Below are 15,996 nucleotides of genomic sequence, written 5' to 3' on the forward strand. Positions count from 1 at the left end.
AGAAAGATAAGATGTACAAAATAAAACAAATATATGAGAAAAGTGTATGACATCTTTATTTACAATTCATTCCCTTTTATTTTAATAAAATAATTCATATTATACTTTATTTCTATTTTTTTTTCTTAGAATCTTGGTTTTAAAAGAACTTCTTTTTATATGAGGCTTTTTATTTCTTTCTTTCTTCTTCTTTGGAATTTCTTCTATAACCTTTTTCATTACATCAATGGCTTTCTGATTGTCATCATTTAATTTATACTCAATATTAACATCAGGATACTTTCCAGAAAATCCTTTTGGAAATAGCACTTTCGACATAAGCGATGCCAATTGATGCTTCTTTTTTTTTAACTGATACTTTAGGGTTGCCGTTTCTTCCATTTCCGCTGCTAAATTTCTGAGAAATAAGATCGTTTTTGTCATAGAATAAAACATATAGTAACAATCATTATTGATGCTTTTAACTAAATTATATCTTACTCTTCGTCCTCCTCTAAAACCAAATCCATTTCTTCAACTGCTTTACGTAACCAACCTTTTTTTGAATTATCTCTACGACATTTTAATTCCAACTTATCAATTTCTCGGGCAATCTCAACTCTCTCTTTAGTTGCAATTAGCAATCTATCTACTACAGGAAACATAGGTAAATCTTCCGCTAGATATAAAAAGATTGTATTCATATTAAAAGTTCAAATTATCAAACAGTATATCATTGTTTAGTTTATTCACTTACTACGACCAAGTGTTTTACACAATTTGCTATAATATTCCTTTTCAGATGGTTCCATCATAAGAACTGTTATACCATCTTTTTGTGCTCTTGCTGTTCTTCCACTTCTGTGTACATAACTCTAAATAATAATTACAAGTACAAAATTAAGAGAAAAACTTGTATTTTAATCAGACATATTATAATGTGATGCAAGCGATTATTTTATCTATATTACGCCTAATGTTGCGTTTAACTAACGCTAATTTACTTTATATCCATTGACACATACCTCACTTGTTCTAGGAACTTGATAATGTATTACATGCTCAACATTTGGAATATCCAAACCTCTTGCAGCTACATCAGTAGCTATTAACAATCCATTTTCATCAGCCTGAAATCTAATTCCTTATTATGTATCTCGAAGTTGTATGTGTATTAAAGAAAATTTACCTTTCTAAATTTTTTAATCGCTGTCTTTGCTGCATACTTGCGTGTAATGGTAAAGGTTTACAATCAAGTATCCCTAAAAGAGTAGCTAAGCGTTTTACACAACCAATACTATTACAGAATACCAATGTTCTACCAGTGTATCTTTTTAGGAAGTAATAAAGATAGTAATCTTTATGATCTATTGTACATGCTATTCTACATTCTGTCAAATTAGTTGCAGTACCTGGTGAATAATTTTAGTTATATTATGCTAAATTCATTATCTTTCAAATACATAACAAAAAAGTTTGCAACCTGATTTTTTTGTAACATCAATAATTTTTGGATTCTTTATTCCTACTAGTTCCATAATCTTTTGTAATTTTTGAGCAGGTGTAAGCTTTTGTATCTTGCTTTTAGTATGCTTCCTTTTTTTCTTTTCTAAATACTCTGGTATATCATGCACCATAGTTAATGTAGCAGAAAATACAAATGTTTGCCTTTCTTCCATTTTTTTTTCATTCATATTTATTTTTTCCAATAGTTGCTGCAATTCTTGGAAATGTCCCTTCTCTAACATTCTATCTGTTTCGTCAATAGCCAAATACCTATTTTTATTGCATAATATGTATAAAGTAACATTATTTTCATAACATTGCAGATAATTATGAAGCTATTTAATAAAGAGGAAAAAACTTACTTAATGGAATCCACTTTACTAAGATGTGGATTACCTTGTTGTATCAATTCCCATAATCTACCAGGTGTTGCAATTACAATCTCAGGTCCTTTACTTAATATTCTTTCTTGTTTAACTGCAGCCATTCCTCCTAATACCACAGCTACCTAAATAATATCAGTACTTAATATAATGAGTATTTAAACAATTCTCAAGACTTACTAATTAATAGTACTTATCAAAACAGTTACTTTAATGTCTGTATATTTGACTGCTTTAGTTAGGTGATCCTTAATTTGAATAGCTAATTCACGAGTTGGTGTCAATATTAATGCATACAATGGCTTCGTATAATTCTGTGTTTTGCTCATTTTTACATTATTAATTACACGTACACAACCTATACCATTTTTATTAAGACCTTCAATATGTTCTTCATAATCAGATTCAGATGAGCTATTATCATTTTCCACCATTTTATTTTCAGAACAAATCCAGCCTTTGTTCTTAGTAATTCCAGTTATTTCTTTCCCGAATTCCATGTCTGATTGTTGGGATTGCTTATTTTTTAATTCCAAAATACCATTTATAATTGGAATTCCAAATGCCAATGTTTTTCCACTGCCTGTTTCAGCTGCACCTAGTATATCTCTATGTCCCAATATTGCTGGTGGCAAAGTTAATGCTTGAATAGGAGTTGGTTCATGAAATTGTTGGTCTTTTAATGCCTTTATTACAGGAGTGGGTACACCTAACATATACCATCGTTGGGCATCAATGTCATATACGTCATTTTTATCCTTATTGCAATCATTAGAAAATTGATTGTTATTATTAGGACCAATATCTAAACCATTTTTTGAAGACAGACATTTTGGTATCTTTTTAGCATTTCTTCCTTCTAACTTCTTTTCTGGAGATTTTGTCTTCTTAGCTTTTTTTAATAATGGTTCATTTGCATCTATGTCATTTTCGACCCATACATGGGAATGTTTACGCTTTGGTGATACCTAGAGAATAAATAATAAAATACAGAAATATACCAAAGTTTCGCTCTTAATGATAATAAGTATTATTATATTAGTTTAAAATGGCAATATTATTGGAAAATATAATTTATAATTTACCTTAACTTCTTTGCTACTAGTTTCCACATTGTGGATTAAAATCTTTGTCTTGTTATTTTCTTTTGTTAATTTGTAATCAGTTAGTTCCTCAATGCCAATCAAATCTTCAACATTACCAGCAAATATAGAACCTTCCAATTTCAGTGGTTTCCACCCACTTAAATTATCGTGTCTCTTTTTTGGCATAGCTATGACACTAACGCTCTCTATAATTAATAAATAATAATTAATGAATGGTAGCAATACTATTCTTAAATGTACATAACCATAAAACACGTGGAGAGTCGAGTGTTTAACTCACTAGACACAACAATACTATATACATATATGTATACAGTACATACTATCTGATACTATGTATATAGGTACATACATACATGTGTATAATGCTCGTTCTCTATTCTGGATACTGGTTCTAGCTGATCACTTCTGGCGGCAGACAACAGAAAGGGTAACAGAGTAATAGAGCTTGCATCCTGCAGTCAGAAGAGGGCGCGGCGCACGTAAGCATCTGTTTCATAAGCCAACTACTATATCCGTCCTGGGCCGTCCGCTCATTGCTCATTCCTGCGGCTGGACCGTCAGTCGTCACATCGTGTCATAGTTAAGAAATCAGTATTTAATATTAATAAAATATTTAAATATTTTAAAACAATATATAACTTGACATAATTAGTCATGTAACTAACAAATTAATTGTAGAACTCCAATAAGTATAAAGTAAAATGTTTTTAGGCGTACACATCTGCAGAAAGAATACAATATCTATATACCAAAGCAAAACGAGACTGTCATATGTTAAGAATGCGTTTGAAAGCATTACCAGAAAGACATTTACAGGAAAAAGAGGAGATAAAAAGGTTACAAATTTATTTACAATGTTATTACAAAAATTTCGAAGGTTATATTAATGAAATGTCTGAAGACTATTAAAAAAAAAAGTAAATTGCTTACGTTTTTAATGGATGTAGAAGAAAAAGAAATGAAGAATCTGAAAAATTACTTTTAGAAAAATTACTATTAGAAAAATAAAAACTATTAAACAAGATGTATTAGATAATATTATATTAATTTAATTTCTGAAGATTGTTATGACATAATTTTGACAGATACGTGATAGATAAAAAGAATAATTCTAAAGGAGTTTCGTGTTTTCTATACAATATATGATATAGATATATGTTTAATATATAAATAAAAATTGATATGTCATAAATACTTTGTAAAATATTATTTTCGCAATGTTATAATTTGGATATAAAAATTTCAATTCTATAGAATACACAACATTTACCACAACAGGAAATTATTTTTACATTCATACAGTTAATCTAAAAAAGTATTTTTTTATTTACAATATTTTTGTATACAATAATATGCAATGAAACATAAAAATTTACAATTATCTATTTTGATTTTCACCATTACCAGTTGAATTATTTGTAAGAATGTTACCATCTTCAATTAAATGTGTATTTCTTTCTTGTGAATCAGTAGATACAGTTTTCTGTTCTAGAAATAAATGTGACTGTGACATTTTTAATTTCTCCATTTGTGAAACAGTTCTATCTATTTCTGCAGTTTCGGGTAATGACGATATTTCTGAGGAAGTTCTTTGTATCAGTAGTGATTGTACATCAGACACTGGCAGATTTTTCGAAATTGGTAATAAAGGAGCCAAAGGTTCCAAAATAACGTCTCTGTTTAAGTATGTTATTCCCTACAAAAAATGCAGATTATTTGTTATATATATAGTGCTACTATGTGATTCATTTAAAAATAATTTTGTACATTTTCTTACCTCTGCTTGTAACAAATTTTCTGAAATGCCTAAATGAATTGCACTTTGATTTGGTGGAAAAATAACATGAATGCAGTACTGTACATAAGGAACCAATTGTTCACTCAAACATTCTATAAATTTGAGCATATTCTCCCTTTCTGAAGCTGCAAAAGCCTGAAAAAAATATGAATTGTATTAGATATATATCTATTTAATTTTAAACAATTGGTAAGATACAAGTTAAAAATATTAATTTACCTGTTGTTCTTGTTTATAAAAAAGTAATATTGACTTTGCTACATTATGTAAAGACTCTTGTAAAATCTTTGTACAAAAAACAGAAAGTGCTACTGGTGGACAAAGTCGTATTTCATTAAAAGCTGATATAAGTCCATTACAATATTCAGCTAATGGATAAAATTCAACCAATTGTTCTGGTGGATTCTCCTGCAAAATATGGTTTTCATTTGTATTATAAAGTGTAAATTTGAAACATAGATCCATTTCATTAATTGAAGAGAATATGGAGTGTCACTGACTTATTTTTTCATATAGATTTTCCTCCTTTTGGCTTGTACCACCAATTCGGTGATACTCTGTATAATAAAAAGACAATTACTTACTGATTTAATTGTAGTAGTTATTTTAATAGTAGCCTTTTGTATTTTATTAATTAAGGTAAATGATTCCATATCACTCTCAAACTTTTTTGTTGTTTTGCGAATACTAGACTCAAATTTTTCCCCAATAACGTGTACAAATATATCAGACATTCGGCCTGTAAAATCAGCACCTACTCTACCAAATGATAAACCAAAATATGTACATTGACCCAAAATAGAATCTATTGATGTCACACCAGGTAAATCTTGTTCTAAAGTCATTAAAAATTGGGATATCTAGAAAAAAATTAATTATATTGTATTGAAGATATATTGTCAAAGAATACATAAATATCCAATATACCTTTTCTTCAACCCAATGATAAAATATAGCACACTCGTTTACAGTTATATCTCTTCCTGGTGTTATTAGTTCATCATCATTAAACATAGCTTTATATTGTGTTATTATATTGAATAAATGTATTCTGGATAATTCTATAGTTTTTGTGATATGAAGATTAGCTAAATGGAAATAATATACATTATTAAATTATCTATTTGATATAATGTTTTATACGAAATCAACCTACGGTCTTCTTTGGGAATAGCATTCAAAAGACTTTGAAGCCAGCTATCACGTGCTTGTAGAAATTTAATACGTAATTCAGGTTCTGTAAAAGCATCCATTGATCGTAATAATCCAACAAGTTGTAGACATCTGGCGAGTGGTAAATCACCTCTTAATGAACCAACAACTTGTCCCACCATGCCAGACCAACTGTTTTCAATTTCTGTCACTATGGACTAAATTATTAATAAACAACTTGGAATATATTTTGTTACATTCTGTAAGTATGTTAAATTATACCGATATAATTGGAATATCTCCATGTTTAGTTCCTAACTGACGTGCATATTGAGATAATTCTAATGCTTCATTATATTGATTACTCCTTAAACAAGATTCCATTAACTGAGGCATTTCAAGTACTTCAAGTAATTCTGCATTTCTTGTTAGTGTTAAACTGTTTATTCTTCTATGTGTATTTATGTCTTTTGATATATCACAAAATGATTGGCACTTTCCCACAAATTTAGGTATCTCTTGTACAAGTCCATCAAGTCGATTTTCAGTCTCATTAAACTTAAAATTAAATAATATATTTTTATTAATGGATAGACCAATGAAACTATAAAAATTACTAAAGTTTGGAACATTATTACTTGTTTAAATATTTCTCTAGAACTTTCTGCTGTCTGAATAAATGTCTTATAATTTGCGAACACCAACTCTTGTGTAGTTTGCAATACTGAAGTTTTCTCATCATTCAAATGACCAGGCTCTTTATCTAAAAAGAAATAGATACTTTATAATCTGTTTTAAATTAAAGAATTACATATTAGAAAAAATTGCCTTACTGAGCTGATCAACATCGTAACCACCAAGTTTTGATAAGTATTGGTAAAAATCTGGATTCTCCTTCCATAATTCTGTAAGAATGTATAACAATGTATAATTATAACTAAAAAGATTTACTTCAAACAGGTAGTTTAAATGCGATATATCAATATTGAGAAGTGAGTTTGTTTCTGCTGTAGAAATAAAGATAAGTTACCTGGTATGCCACTTGGAAATACGAGATTTATTACATTTTCAGTTTCGATATCCATTGTTTATTTAAATAATTTGTACGTACGACTGAAATACTTAAACTATTATTACGTACTGCATATTGTATATATATCTATAGGTTACACGTTTAGGATATCGTTTCGTATCTTGACAGAATACCTCGATTGTAACAGTACAATTATTGGCTGTTCGTTCAATGAATAGTATACAGGTCCCACAAGGAAGATCCAATGAATTTAATTCTTGACTGGACTACTGTTTAATGTATTAGTTTCAACTGCATGAAAAACTAAATTGTAACAAAAATAATTCAATCAAGAAATAAGAATGTATAAATAAAATATATTAAAAAACAGAGAGTTAAAATAAATTGAAATAGCTATATTAAAATAGAAATTTTATAAAGAGTTTCGATAAAATTTAATGATTATGTACCTATGTTACTGTTTATTTTTTATGCTTTTCAATAATAAACGACAATTTTAATGGATTTTATAAGATATTTTAATATAAAATAATTTTTCTTAAGTATGTATATCATACAATAGTGTAATAGTACCATAGACATACTATTGTGGACATGTGATTATTACCTGTTATTTCATACATGTAACATCTGATATTATCTAGTTATTAGCTATGATACAATTAAAATAATTAAAATAAGAGGTTATAACTAAAATTATTTATACTGAAACATTACACAGTAACTTTCAATCATTCTTTCATTTAATACAAAATGATATTAAATGTTCTCAAACAGGTAAACATCTTTTTCACTCAAAATGAGGTTATATAAATCTACCGTATTTGTAAAAATAATTATTTAACCAAATTATACAGGTTACAGCATACTGTCGACGTCCTTTATTTAACGAGACAGTGAGATTATATAGTATATATGAACCGCCGTATTTAAAGGTTATCTATGAATAGTTTATATTTATCAAATTATACTTTATATTAAATTTGTACTATGATTATGTTTAATATTTAATTTATTTGTACTATTATAGCAAAAAGAATATGAGATACCAATTTGTCCTGTTTTAAATATACAAATTAGAGGATACAATTATCCTGTACTTGAGAGTTATCAAAGCTTTGTTCATAAAGTAGCAAGTGTATTTAATTTTACTATTGATCAAAGGTAATATTATAGTCATATTTTTTAGTATAAAGAATTATTTGGTATTATACTATATCATAATGATGTGTTCTGTTTTCATAGCTTTCCTTTACCACATAGAGAATATAAGGTAAAAAGATATAAGAAAGGAGGTACTGTAGTCGATGCTGAATATGATTTAAAAATTTATGAGAGAGATATACAAATATCAAATGTGTCATCTATAAAATATCCTATTCTTATTAGAATATTAGAAGCAACTTTACCGGAAGGTGTTACATTACATGTTGATAAATATGATCCATCATTAGAAAGGAAACGTTTTATACCAAATAGGGAGTTGATTGATACCAAGAAAGAGTTAGATGAATTAATTGAAAATAGAGGAAAATAAGAGTAATAATTACTAAAAAATTATTAATTTATATAACAATAAAAAATTAGTTTTGTGTTGTAACTGGAAAAAATATTGAAGGAAGTTTTATAATTCATATAGCAATAAATAAATAATTCAGTTATGTAATTTGAAAATAACTTTTATTGTGTAAAAATTATGTACAATATAAAAGTATACATGTGCTTATTCAAGTTTTATATATATGTAAGTATAGAAAATATATATACATATATATATCTTCGTATTTAAATTGAAATCTTCTTTTTATAATAGTCCAAAGTGTACAACTTTTATTTTTGAACCTTCTTCTTGTCTTGAAGATTCCTTTTCTTTGTCATTAATAGTTTCTTCTATAAAATATAATATTACATATTTGAACATATTACATATTATTATAATTATTAAACTATATCACTTACTTGGTAGTGGTTGAAAATCTTTAAGATAATCTTCATTTCCAAGGCACAATGGAAGACTTTCTGCTAACTCCCGTTTAGGATCAGTTAAATGTACTTGAGTAATTGTGGAACGTTTTTGTTTATGTGATTGACCCTAGAAATATAATAAAAAAAGTGAATACCACATATTTTTGATATCTTTAATACTTTACTTATGCTTATATACTTACTGTACCAGGTACTAAAATATGTGTAACAGTATCTGAAAATTTAACCTTTGGTTTTTCATTTGTTGTTAATGTTGTATCTGTGAAGATAGGAAAAGAAGAACAGGACGTAGAACTAGAAGTAGATGGTGATATGATAGGTAGAGGTGGAATGTTGGAAGATATCTTAGATTCTTTACTAATATTAGTATTTGTACTGTTTTGTGATGATACTAATTTTGAATGTCTATCAAATCTGTTTTGTGCACCATAAGTAGAAGAAAATTGTGAATTACCTAGTCTCGTATTATTAGTAGAGGAATGCATATCAATGTTATCACAACTTCCATGAAGTGAAATGCAATCAAAGTCATAATTAAATCTGTACCTAGATTTAATATTGGTATATTTAGGTTGATCTTGTAAAATATTGGATGCAGAATTTTGTCTTTGTAGTAAATACGAGTTGACGTTTCTTGTTCTAATAGATGAAACTTTTTTAATCGATTCATCAATATCAGCTAATCCTGATGTACTTCTAGATAAAGGAAGATTTTTTTTTGGAAGACTTTGAAAATAATTCGCAAATGAATTTGTTAAAGAAGGGGGTGGTGGAATATTGAAATCTACTTGTTTTTTTCCCAGGAAAGGTTGCTGTAATTTCATAATACTAGGATTATCATCATTATTAAAATTATTTGAACTGCCATTGCATGAATCTTTTACTTGATTTTCAAGAAAATTAAATGAAGTAGATGCAAGATTACTATGATTGTTATGTAAATTGCATGTTAATTTATTTGTTACAACAGAATCAGAAAGCGTTTTAGATACAAAATTACTGATTGTAACAGATGGCTTAATATTTTTTAAAGGAGATGAAACAGTATTTGAGTCAGATTTAGTAGTTACTAAATCATTAAAAGATTTATCATATGGATTTGAAATATCTGTACCAAGTGTACTAAATGATGTAGACATAATATTATTATCTATGTTATCTAATGAAGATTTTAATAGATTAGAAGAAACATCTGATGTAACTGATTCATGTGTCAGACTGTTAAAAGGAGTAGACATAAAACTATTTTCTTGTACTAGATTCGTTGTTATTGTATCATTAGGTATATTATCAAGAGGCAACTGCATTTCACCACGTAGGACCTTCTTCAGTGTGGTATCTACAGAGTTCTCATTAACTCGATTAGACATTCCTGTTTTTCTTTCATTTAAAGACAGACTCCCAAATGAAGTTGTCATTAAATCATCAGAAATGTTATTTAAAGATTGCGAATTGCTGGTAGAAGACATTGTAGATACTGATGTTGGATGTGCATGAATTTTATACAGTGGTTTGTTGAATGATGTTGATGTAAAAAATGTATTTGGAAGTGAAAGGTGAGATGAATGATGGAAGGAGGTTGTGGTAAGAGTATTATTAGATATACTGAAAGATTTTGTTTCTAGATTACAGTCAGTTTTTTCACTAGGTGATATGTCGGTAAATGAAGTAGATAATAAATTTTTATGAAGAGTATGTGGATGGAGAACTGGTAAGGGTGGAATTTGGTTGCTAGACTCTTTCTTATAATTGTGACATTTCGATTTTATGTCAGTTTGATTCTCCTTTGAAAAATTGTCACTTTCGTCACTATAAGATACTTCTCCTTTATCACTTATTGAATCAGAACACAATGAACAGGATGCTCTAGAACATGTAGAATCTGAAAATTGTTTTTTATGGTATATTCCTTGAACTAAAATGTATAACATGATATTTGATTTATTCTTACGTGAACTACTGCAACTATTTGATCTACTTAATATGCGTTCAGCATTTTCTTTTGCAGCAGTTGCCATTGCTGTATCATTTACGACTATTGCATAAAAGTGTATATCCATAAAAAGATCATGGTCATTCAAGTCTATAGCAAGCCTAAAAGCCTTTTCAAACATATGATACCTACAATATCTAGAATTAGTTTTATGCGTTACAGAAACGTTTTTCAAAAGTAAATATATGTAATACCTTAATAAGTGATGGAAGAAACGTCTTGTTAAATCTCTTATTTCGTCTCCATATTCTTCTTCAATAGCTTGACTTATTGGTTTAATAGGTACATGAAAACTGCCTAATGCATTTTGTATAAGATCTAGAGAGTCAAATTATATTATGTTTATGTTATATTATCCATTACAAAGCAATTAAACTACAAAAGTGTATCTTACTTTCCCGTTCTGTTGTCAATGGTAGTTTAAACAAATAATTTACTATCTGATTTAATGCATGCATACATGCACGAGAATGAGTATCCCAATTCATAGCTAATAGTAAAGAAGTTGCTTGTTCAACTTGTGATAAAGATAAATATCTCTTGACTAATACATCACCAGTAAAAGAATTTCCTTCCAACATTTTAAGAACACCAAGAGGTCCTCTATAAATTTACTATATTAATACCATTTTTACTTGTTACTTGTATTATAAAAAGAGCTTATATACCGTTGAAAAATTAACAATAATAAAGAATTTCCGTGATTATGTAAATTAATATAACAATTTAAATCAGTTTTTTTATTCCATTCCATGCGAAGTAATGCTGGTTGAATTCTACAATATAAATAGATGTTTTGTATTGTATTATATGTGTAGCAAGTGCTGCTGTTATATCTTGGTAAGAAAGTAAAGTTAAAATAATACCTGAAATACGAAGATAAGTCAAGTATATTAGCTTGTGCTGCTTCTTCGGTCAATGTTTGACTTTTAATACAGGATAAAGCAATGTCAAAATGTTGAAATTGACCTTTATCATTTCCAACAACAAATATTATTCCATCACTATGCCACGATGCCAATGTAGGTATCTTAAATATATATACATATATATATCATTTTGAGCATTTTAGAAATCATTGTTTTAGTACTGCACTTTACATATATGCATAGCTTACAAAAGCTGCTTTTACGCTAGCAGTAGTAGCTCTAGTCTGATCATAAATTATAACAGAACCATCTATACAACATAATAACAATAATTCTTGAGTTGGTGAAAATTTTACACAACTTGTATGTGTAGGTAATGATACAGAAACCATTGCTATTCTTTGAAGTTTATCTTGTTGAGAAACTTCATATGTACGCCATTCTATAGTTACTTCGCCCTATAAAGTACTCAATTGTATCCATTGTAACATTATAGGATATGAATGACACAATATTATTACCTTTCTTGAAACTTTTTGTTCTACAGAATGAATAATATTATCATTACATGCATCAAACATTATACATAAGGGATCAAATTCACTACGTATATAACAAATTAATTCTAATTTTACTCTGGAAATAAAAATACATTATCTATAAATTAAATTTGAAAGAAATTAATATTTTTATTAAACAGTAGATAGAGATAAAAGGACAGAATTAAAACAAATAAAATTAAAAACAAGGAAGAATCTCTTTTTGAATACCCTATTAAACGATAAAGATGTATGTTAGCACGATCATGTTCTTTTACAGCAGGACTCCAAGGATAAACTTCATTTATAGTAGATTTCCACCAAATTAAAATCTATAATTTATAACGTTCATTACAAATTCAAGAAAAGATAACTGGGAAGTTATTAGTTACAATATAAAGATAAAAGATCTTAATTCGATAAAATTTTTCACAAATATATTTACCAGATCACCACATTTATTGGTTTGTACTTTTTTGTCCAATCTGCGGCCATTAGGGCCAAAGAGATCAATCGTAGATAATTTTGGTTCAAGTTTATTAATTTTATCGAAGACATGTCTTTTCGATCTTGTAAAATGTACAACAGAAACTTGGTTATCGTTATAGATGCAAAGAATATAATTTTTTGTGATTATCACTATAAATATAAATAATAAAATGTCTACAACTCTTTGAATAAACATATAAATGTAAATCATATAAAAGTATACAATTACCATCTGATATATGTTCCAACAGTTTTCCTATGAGATACTTATCAAAAGTTATTTTACATACATCACCAGTGGCAATATTAACTTGTATTTGTATTAATAAAGCATTGTTTAACATTAATTGTAAAACACAGTCATCATACCACTGACAATGTACAATTGTATTATCCTTCAATTGTTCCTATAAGGATATAATTGTTCTTATATTATTTAATATATAGAACGCAAAACTAATTATATTTGTTCTTAGTAGTTGATTAGAAGTTTACCTCTAAGTATTTGATAGAATCTTTTAATTTATTTCCTTTTTTATTTGTTGGTACATATATCATACCTCGTTTCTGGCAATAAGATTTTTTGGCTTCTTCGTGTAAATGATCAATACGTTTATCATGATATCTATAATAGTAATATAAAATTTGTTCTTGTTATAATAATAAAAAGTATTGTATAAAAAAATTATTTATTTGTAAAACTATTACAATATTTTAGAATGCAAATGTTTTATACTACTATTTTGTACACAGTTTTATTAACATGTTTCTTTATTAGTATAATTTATAATACGAATGAATTAATTTGTCTCACCGAAATGCACCAAAGTCTGTACTCTTTATATTAATATTGTCGTCAAAAGTCCATAAGTTTACTTCACCCAACAATGTAAACATTATAAAACATAAAACACTACTACTCTAAAAGCATTGAATATTCATATCAAACTGTATATAAACAAAGTCACGTTGGGTCTAAAAGGGTTATGTTGTGTTACATTAGAATCAAATATAGTTCATTCAAATATATATGATAAACACAAAAGGCACACTATTTTATTTACTATTACTGGAACTTGTTCTTCACCATTTTGTTATAGAATACTGTATTACCGGTATGTCACTTAGACTGCAATTGCAATGTCATTCATAAATCATAAGTATCACAAGTATTGGATCATAGACTTATAATATAAGTCCATGTATAGGATGAACTTAATGCACTTTTATGTCGGGAACTTTAGAGCCCGTTTACCATTTTAGTATCATTCTCAACGTTACCGATTCAGCATGTGTCAGGTGACCCTCTCAGCATTTCTGTACCACATGCGACATTACCGATTCATTATAGTAGTGCGAATTAATACAAATAAGGTATACGAAATACAAAAATAACAAAATACAAAAATTCCATACTTGCGGAACATTTATTTATTTATTTTTATTATGAAATAATTGATGATTCCGAATAGGCTCTGTTATAGAATACAGTTGTTGAACATAATAGAAACTATTTTGACGAATAAAATCATATTTAGTAGAAAAGAAACATTATTTCATTACATATTGTCAAAATTATTCCACCAGATTCGATACGATTTCACAAATGAAGCTTCAATCTAACTATGAGTCTTAAAATTAAGACTTGAAACTAAAAGTAAATCTCGCATCGTCCTACGTCGTCGGTCGATTGATAAACTTATCGTTCTTGAAGTTAGAACTTAAAATAGGGAGCATAAAATAAAGGAACATAAAATAAATTTCAAAGAAACGATATTTAACACGATTTTTAATGATAATTGTTTAAATTACACCTTGTTTAGAGCTTGGAAACGAATCGAATTATGTATTAGGTAGTACTGTTTCGTGTTGCTGACGTAACTGATAAACCGATGATCTATCCAATAAATTGTGAGAATACACCATATGTCCAATAATAATACTTCGATTCGACACGGATAGTATACACATGATTACACTTGTTGCTACTATATCACGTAACAATATTAGATCTCGCATTTGCAGAAATAGAAAATTATATTTCAGTCATTTCGTTTTAAATTTCACTTCGGTTATATCTTCGTAAGTGCATTTGCTAATTACTCGTAACGAATCAAAAATATTATTAAATGAAATGCTATATTACTTTCATTGCAATAAATAAATTAAATCTCGGAGAGTATTACAGTACGTAAAATGGTAAATCAGTCGTTAATTTTATAGAAACTGGAAATTAACGCGAGTAAAGTGCCCTTTTCAAATTTATATAATATTTACGCGTATCTCTATGGTTTTAATCTCTATATATAACATTTTCATGTAAAATTATTAATTCCTTTTTCAAACACATACCGTTCTCGATCTTTCGAAAATATTTATACAATTCCACCTATAGTGCGCCAAATAAAAAGAAAGTCGACAAATGCGATTAACGCAACAGTCGTTGTAATAATAGAAAAACTACGACGATGTTTGACGCGGAAGATTCATCAGCCATCGAACTTGCTTTCACAAGACGGATTTCTTGTTATCAGTTGTTTCATTTGCAAACAAGCAAGCGAAAATATAGATTTCATCGATAAACTTTGTCTTATTTGGCCGAATAAATGCTATCGATACGCTAGTGAAATTATATCATTGTATAGATATTGATGTGAGGGTTGGAATTGTTGTTGCGCGTGTTTAGACTGATTTATATATTATTTTCTTTATATGTTATTTTCCATTGTAAGTAGAATAGAACAGGAACAATGAGGATCATTTCCTGCGGGTGTACGATTAGAATTTCGATTTACCGAACCATTATTCATTGCATAATGAATAAGCTCTTTGCATGAAACGTTCGTGTGCGACGAAACTTGTTTCGATACCATGTACATACGTTTAAACTTCTTGGAGGTAAGTATTCTTGGCTATGTACCAACGTTTTATCGTTTTAATTATGTACTGTTTCAATTTCTACATCCATTGGAACGAAATACGTTACTTTTAACCGATATCGCGTCAAGTTGTAATTAAATTCTTAAAAATGTATAAAATTATCGTATCTCAATCGTTAATTGCAAGTGTCGGGTAAAAAAGTAAACGAAGTTGTCGAATCCTTTAATTTGGAATTGAAAGTTTCTCGTGCTGTTATTAGCTCTATCTAGAAATGGAAAGC

At 28.2% G+C, this 15,996-nt stretch overlaps 4 protein-coding genes across 6 annotated transcripts; 1 reads left to right on the top strand and 3 right to left on the bottom strand.

The window, feature by feature from the left end:
- Window positions 1-32: 32 nt before the first annotated feature.
- Window positions 33-3,404, bottom strand: LOC117232722 (ATP-dependent RNA helicase DDX24). Of its 3 annotated transcripts, none has more exons than XM_033492304.1 (10): window positions 3,331-3,404; window positions 2,954-3,159; window positions 2,078-2,836; window positions 1,848-1,993; window positions 1,463-1,755; window positions 1,169-1,391; window positions 1,005-1,116; window positions 737-854; window positions 481-658; window positions 33-397 (listed from the first exon to the last, which is right to left on the bottom strand). In XM_033492304.1, exons 2-10 carry the CDS (start codon window positions 3,137-3,139, stop codon window positions 100-102), a joined length of 2,313 nt encoding a protein of 770 aa, XP_033348195.1. In that variant the 5' UTR covers window positions 3,140-3,159; window positions 3,331-3,404; the 3' UTR covers window positions 33-99. The 3 variants fall into 3 exon arrangements, with proteins under 3 accessions (XP_033348195.1, XP_033348194.1, XP_033348196.1); XM_033492303.1 differs by having other exon boundaries at window positions 3,298-3,404; XM_033492305.1 differs by having other exon boundaries at window positions 1,169-1,241; window positions 3,298-3,367.
- An 875-nt stretch (window positions 3,405-4,279) lies between these two features.
- LOC117232705 (conserved oligomeric Golgi complex subunit 8) lies at window positions 4,280-7,266 on the bottom strand. Its single transcript, XM_033492269.1, has 10 exons — window positions 6,958-7,266; window positions 6,761-6,832; window positions 6,566-6,690; window positions 6,210-6,485; window positions 5,932-6,145; window positions 5,703-5,863; window positions 5,360-5,635; window positions 4,995-5,183; window positions 4,755-4,910; window positions 4,280-4,673 (listed from the first exon to the last, which is right to left on the bottom strand). The coding sequence occupies exons 1-10, from the start codon at window positions 7,010-7,012 to the stop codon at window positions 4,356-4,358; spliced, it is 1,842 nt and encodes a 613-aa protein (XP_033348160.1). The 5' UTR covers window positions 7,013-7,266; the 3' UTR covers window positions 4,280-4,355.
- A 173-nt stretch (window positions 7,267-7,439) lies between these two features.
- On the top strand, window positions 7,440-8,767 carry LOC117232706 (39S ribosomal protein L48, mitochondrial). The gene is made up of 4 exons (XM_033492270.1): window positions 7,440-7,737; window positions 7,818-7,895; window positions 7,991-8,124; window positions 8,206-8,767. Exons 1-4 carry the CDS (start codon window positions 7,714-7,716, stop codon window positions 8,495-8,497), a joined length of 528 nt encoding a protein of 175 aa, XP_033348161.1. The 5' UTR covers window positions 7,440-7,713; the 3' UTR covers window positions 8,498-8,767.
- LOC117232704 (WD repeat-containing and planar cell polarity effector protein fritz) lies at window positions 8,624-14,086 on the bottom strand. The gene is made up of 15 exons (XM_033492268.1): window positions 13,651-14,086; window positions 13,332-13,461; window positions 13,066-13,243; window positions 12,793-12,986; window positions 12,579-12,679; window positions 12,330-12,444; window positions 12,057-12,266; window positions 11,806-11,969; window positions 11,608-11,715; window positions 11,334-11,542; window positions 11,134-11,257; window positions 10,898-11,067; window positions 9,129-10,828; window positions 8,920-9,052; window positions 8,624-8,850 (listed from the first exon to the last, which is right to left on the bottom strand). The coding sequence occupies exons 1-15, from the start codon at window positions 13,731-13,733 to the stop codon at window positions 8,765-8,767; spliced, it is 3,705 nt and encodes a 1,234-aa protein (XP_033348159.1). The 5' UTR covers window positions 13,734-14,086; the 3' UTR covers window positions 8,624-8,764.
- Between the last annotated feature and the right edge of the window lie 1,910 nt (window positions 14,087-15,996).

The sequence above is a fragment of the Bombus vosnesenskii genome, unplaced genomic scaffold (assembly GCF_011952255.1).
Source record: "Bombus vosnesenskii isolate JDL3184/JDL3185 unplaced genomic scaffold, Bvos_JDL3184-5_v1.1 scf7180000013293, whole genome shotgun sequence".
NCBI classification, from domain to species: Eukaryota; Metazoa; Arthropoda; class Insecta; order Hymenoptera; family Apidae; genus Bombus; species Bombus vosnesenskii.

Bases quoted from the DNA above. Each gene is read 5' to 3' on its own strand.
- LOC117232704 (XM_033492268.1), bottom strand. From the start codon at position 13,733: ATGTTTACATTGTTGGGTGAAGTAAACTTATGGACTTTTGACGACAAT. The intron at 11,970-12,056 runs GTAAGCTATGCA...TATATATTTAAG, and splicing joins CTAGCGTAAAAGCAGCTTTT to ATACCTACATTGGCATCGTG. The intron at 10,829-10,897 runs GTAAGAATAAAT...AACAATTTTCAG, and splicing joins AAATAGTTGCAGTAGTTCAC to ATTCTACATGTTCTAGAGCA.
- LOC117232722 (XM_033492303.1), bottom strand. From the start codon at position 3,328: ATGTATGTACCTATATACATAGTATCAGATA. The intron at 2,837-2,953 runs GTAAATTATAAA...TTTATTCTCTAG, and splicing joins CTAGTAGCAAAGAAGTTAAG to GTATCACCAAAGCGTAAACA. The intron at 1,994-2,077 runs GTAACTGTTTTG...GATATTATTTAG, and splicing joins TCAAATATACAGACATTAAA to GTAGCTGTGGTATTAGGAGG.
- LOC117232705 (XM_033492269.1), bottom strand. From the start codon at position 7,012: ATGGATATCGAAACTGAAAATGTAATAAATCTCGTATTTCCAAGTGGC. The intron at 6,833-6,957 runs GTAACTTATCTT...ACATTCTTACAG, and splicing joins ATTTCCAAGTGGCATACCAG to AATTATGGAAGGAGAATCCA. The intron at 6,691-6,760 runs GTAAGGCAATTT...ATTTCTTTTTAG, and splicing joins TTACGATGTTGATCAGCTCA to ATAAAGAGCCTGGTCATTTG.
- LOC117232706 (XM_033492270.1), top strand. From the start codon at position 7,714: ATGATATTAAATGTTCTCAAACAG. The intron at 7,738-7,817 runs GTAAACATCTTT...CAAATTATACAG, and splicing joins TATTAAATGTTCTCAAACAG to GTTACAGCATACTGTCGACG. The intron at 8,125-8,205 runs GTAATATTATAG...CTGTTTTCATAG, and splicing joins AATTTTACTATTGATCAAAG to CTTTCCTTTACCACATAGAG.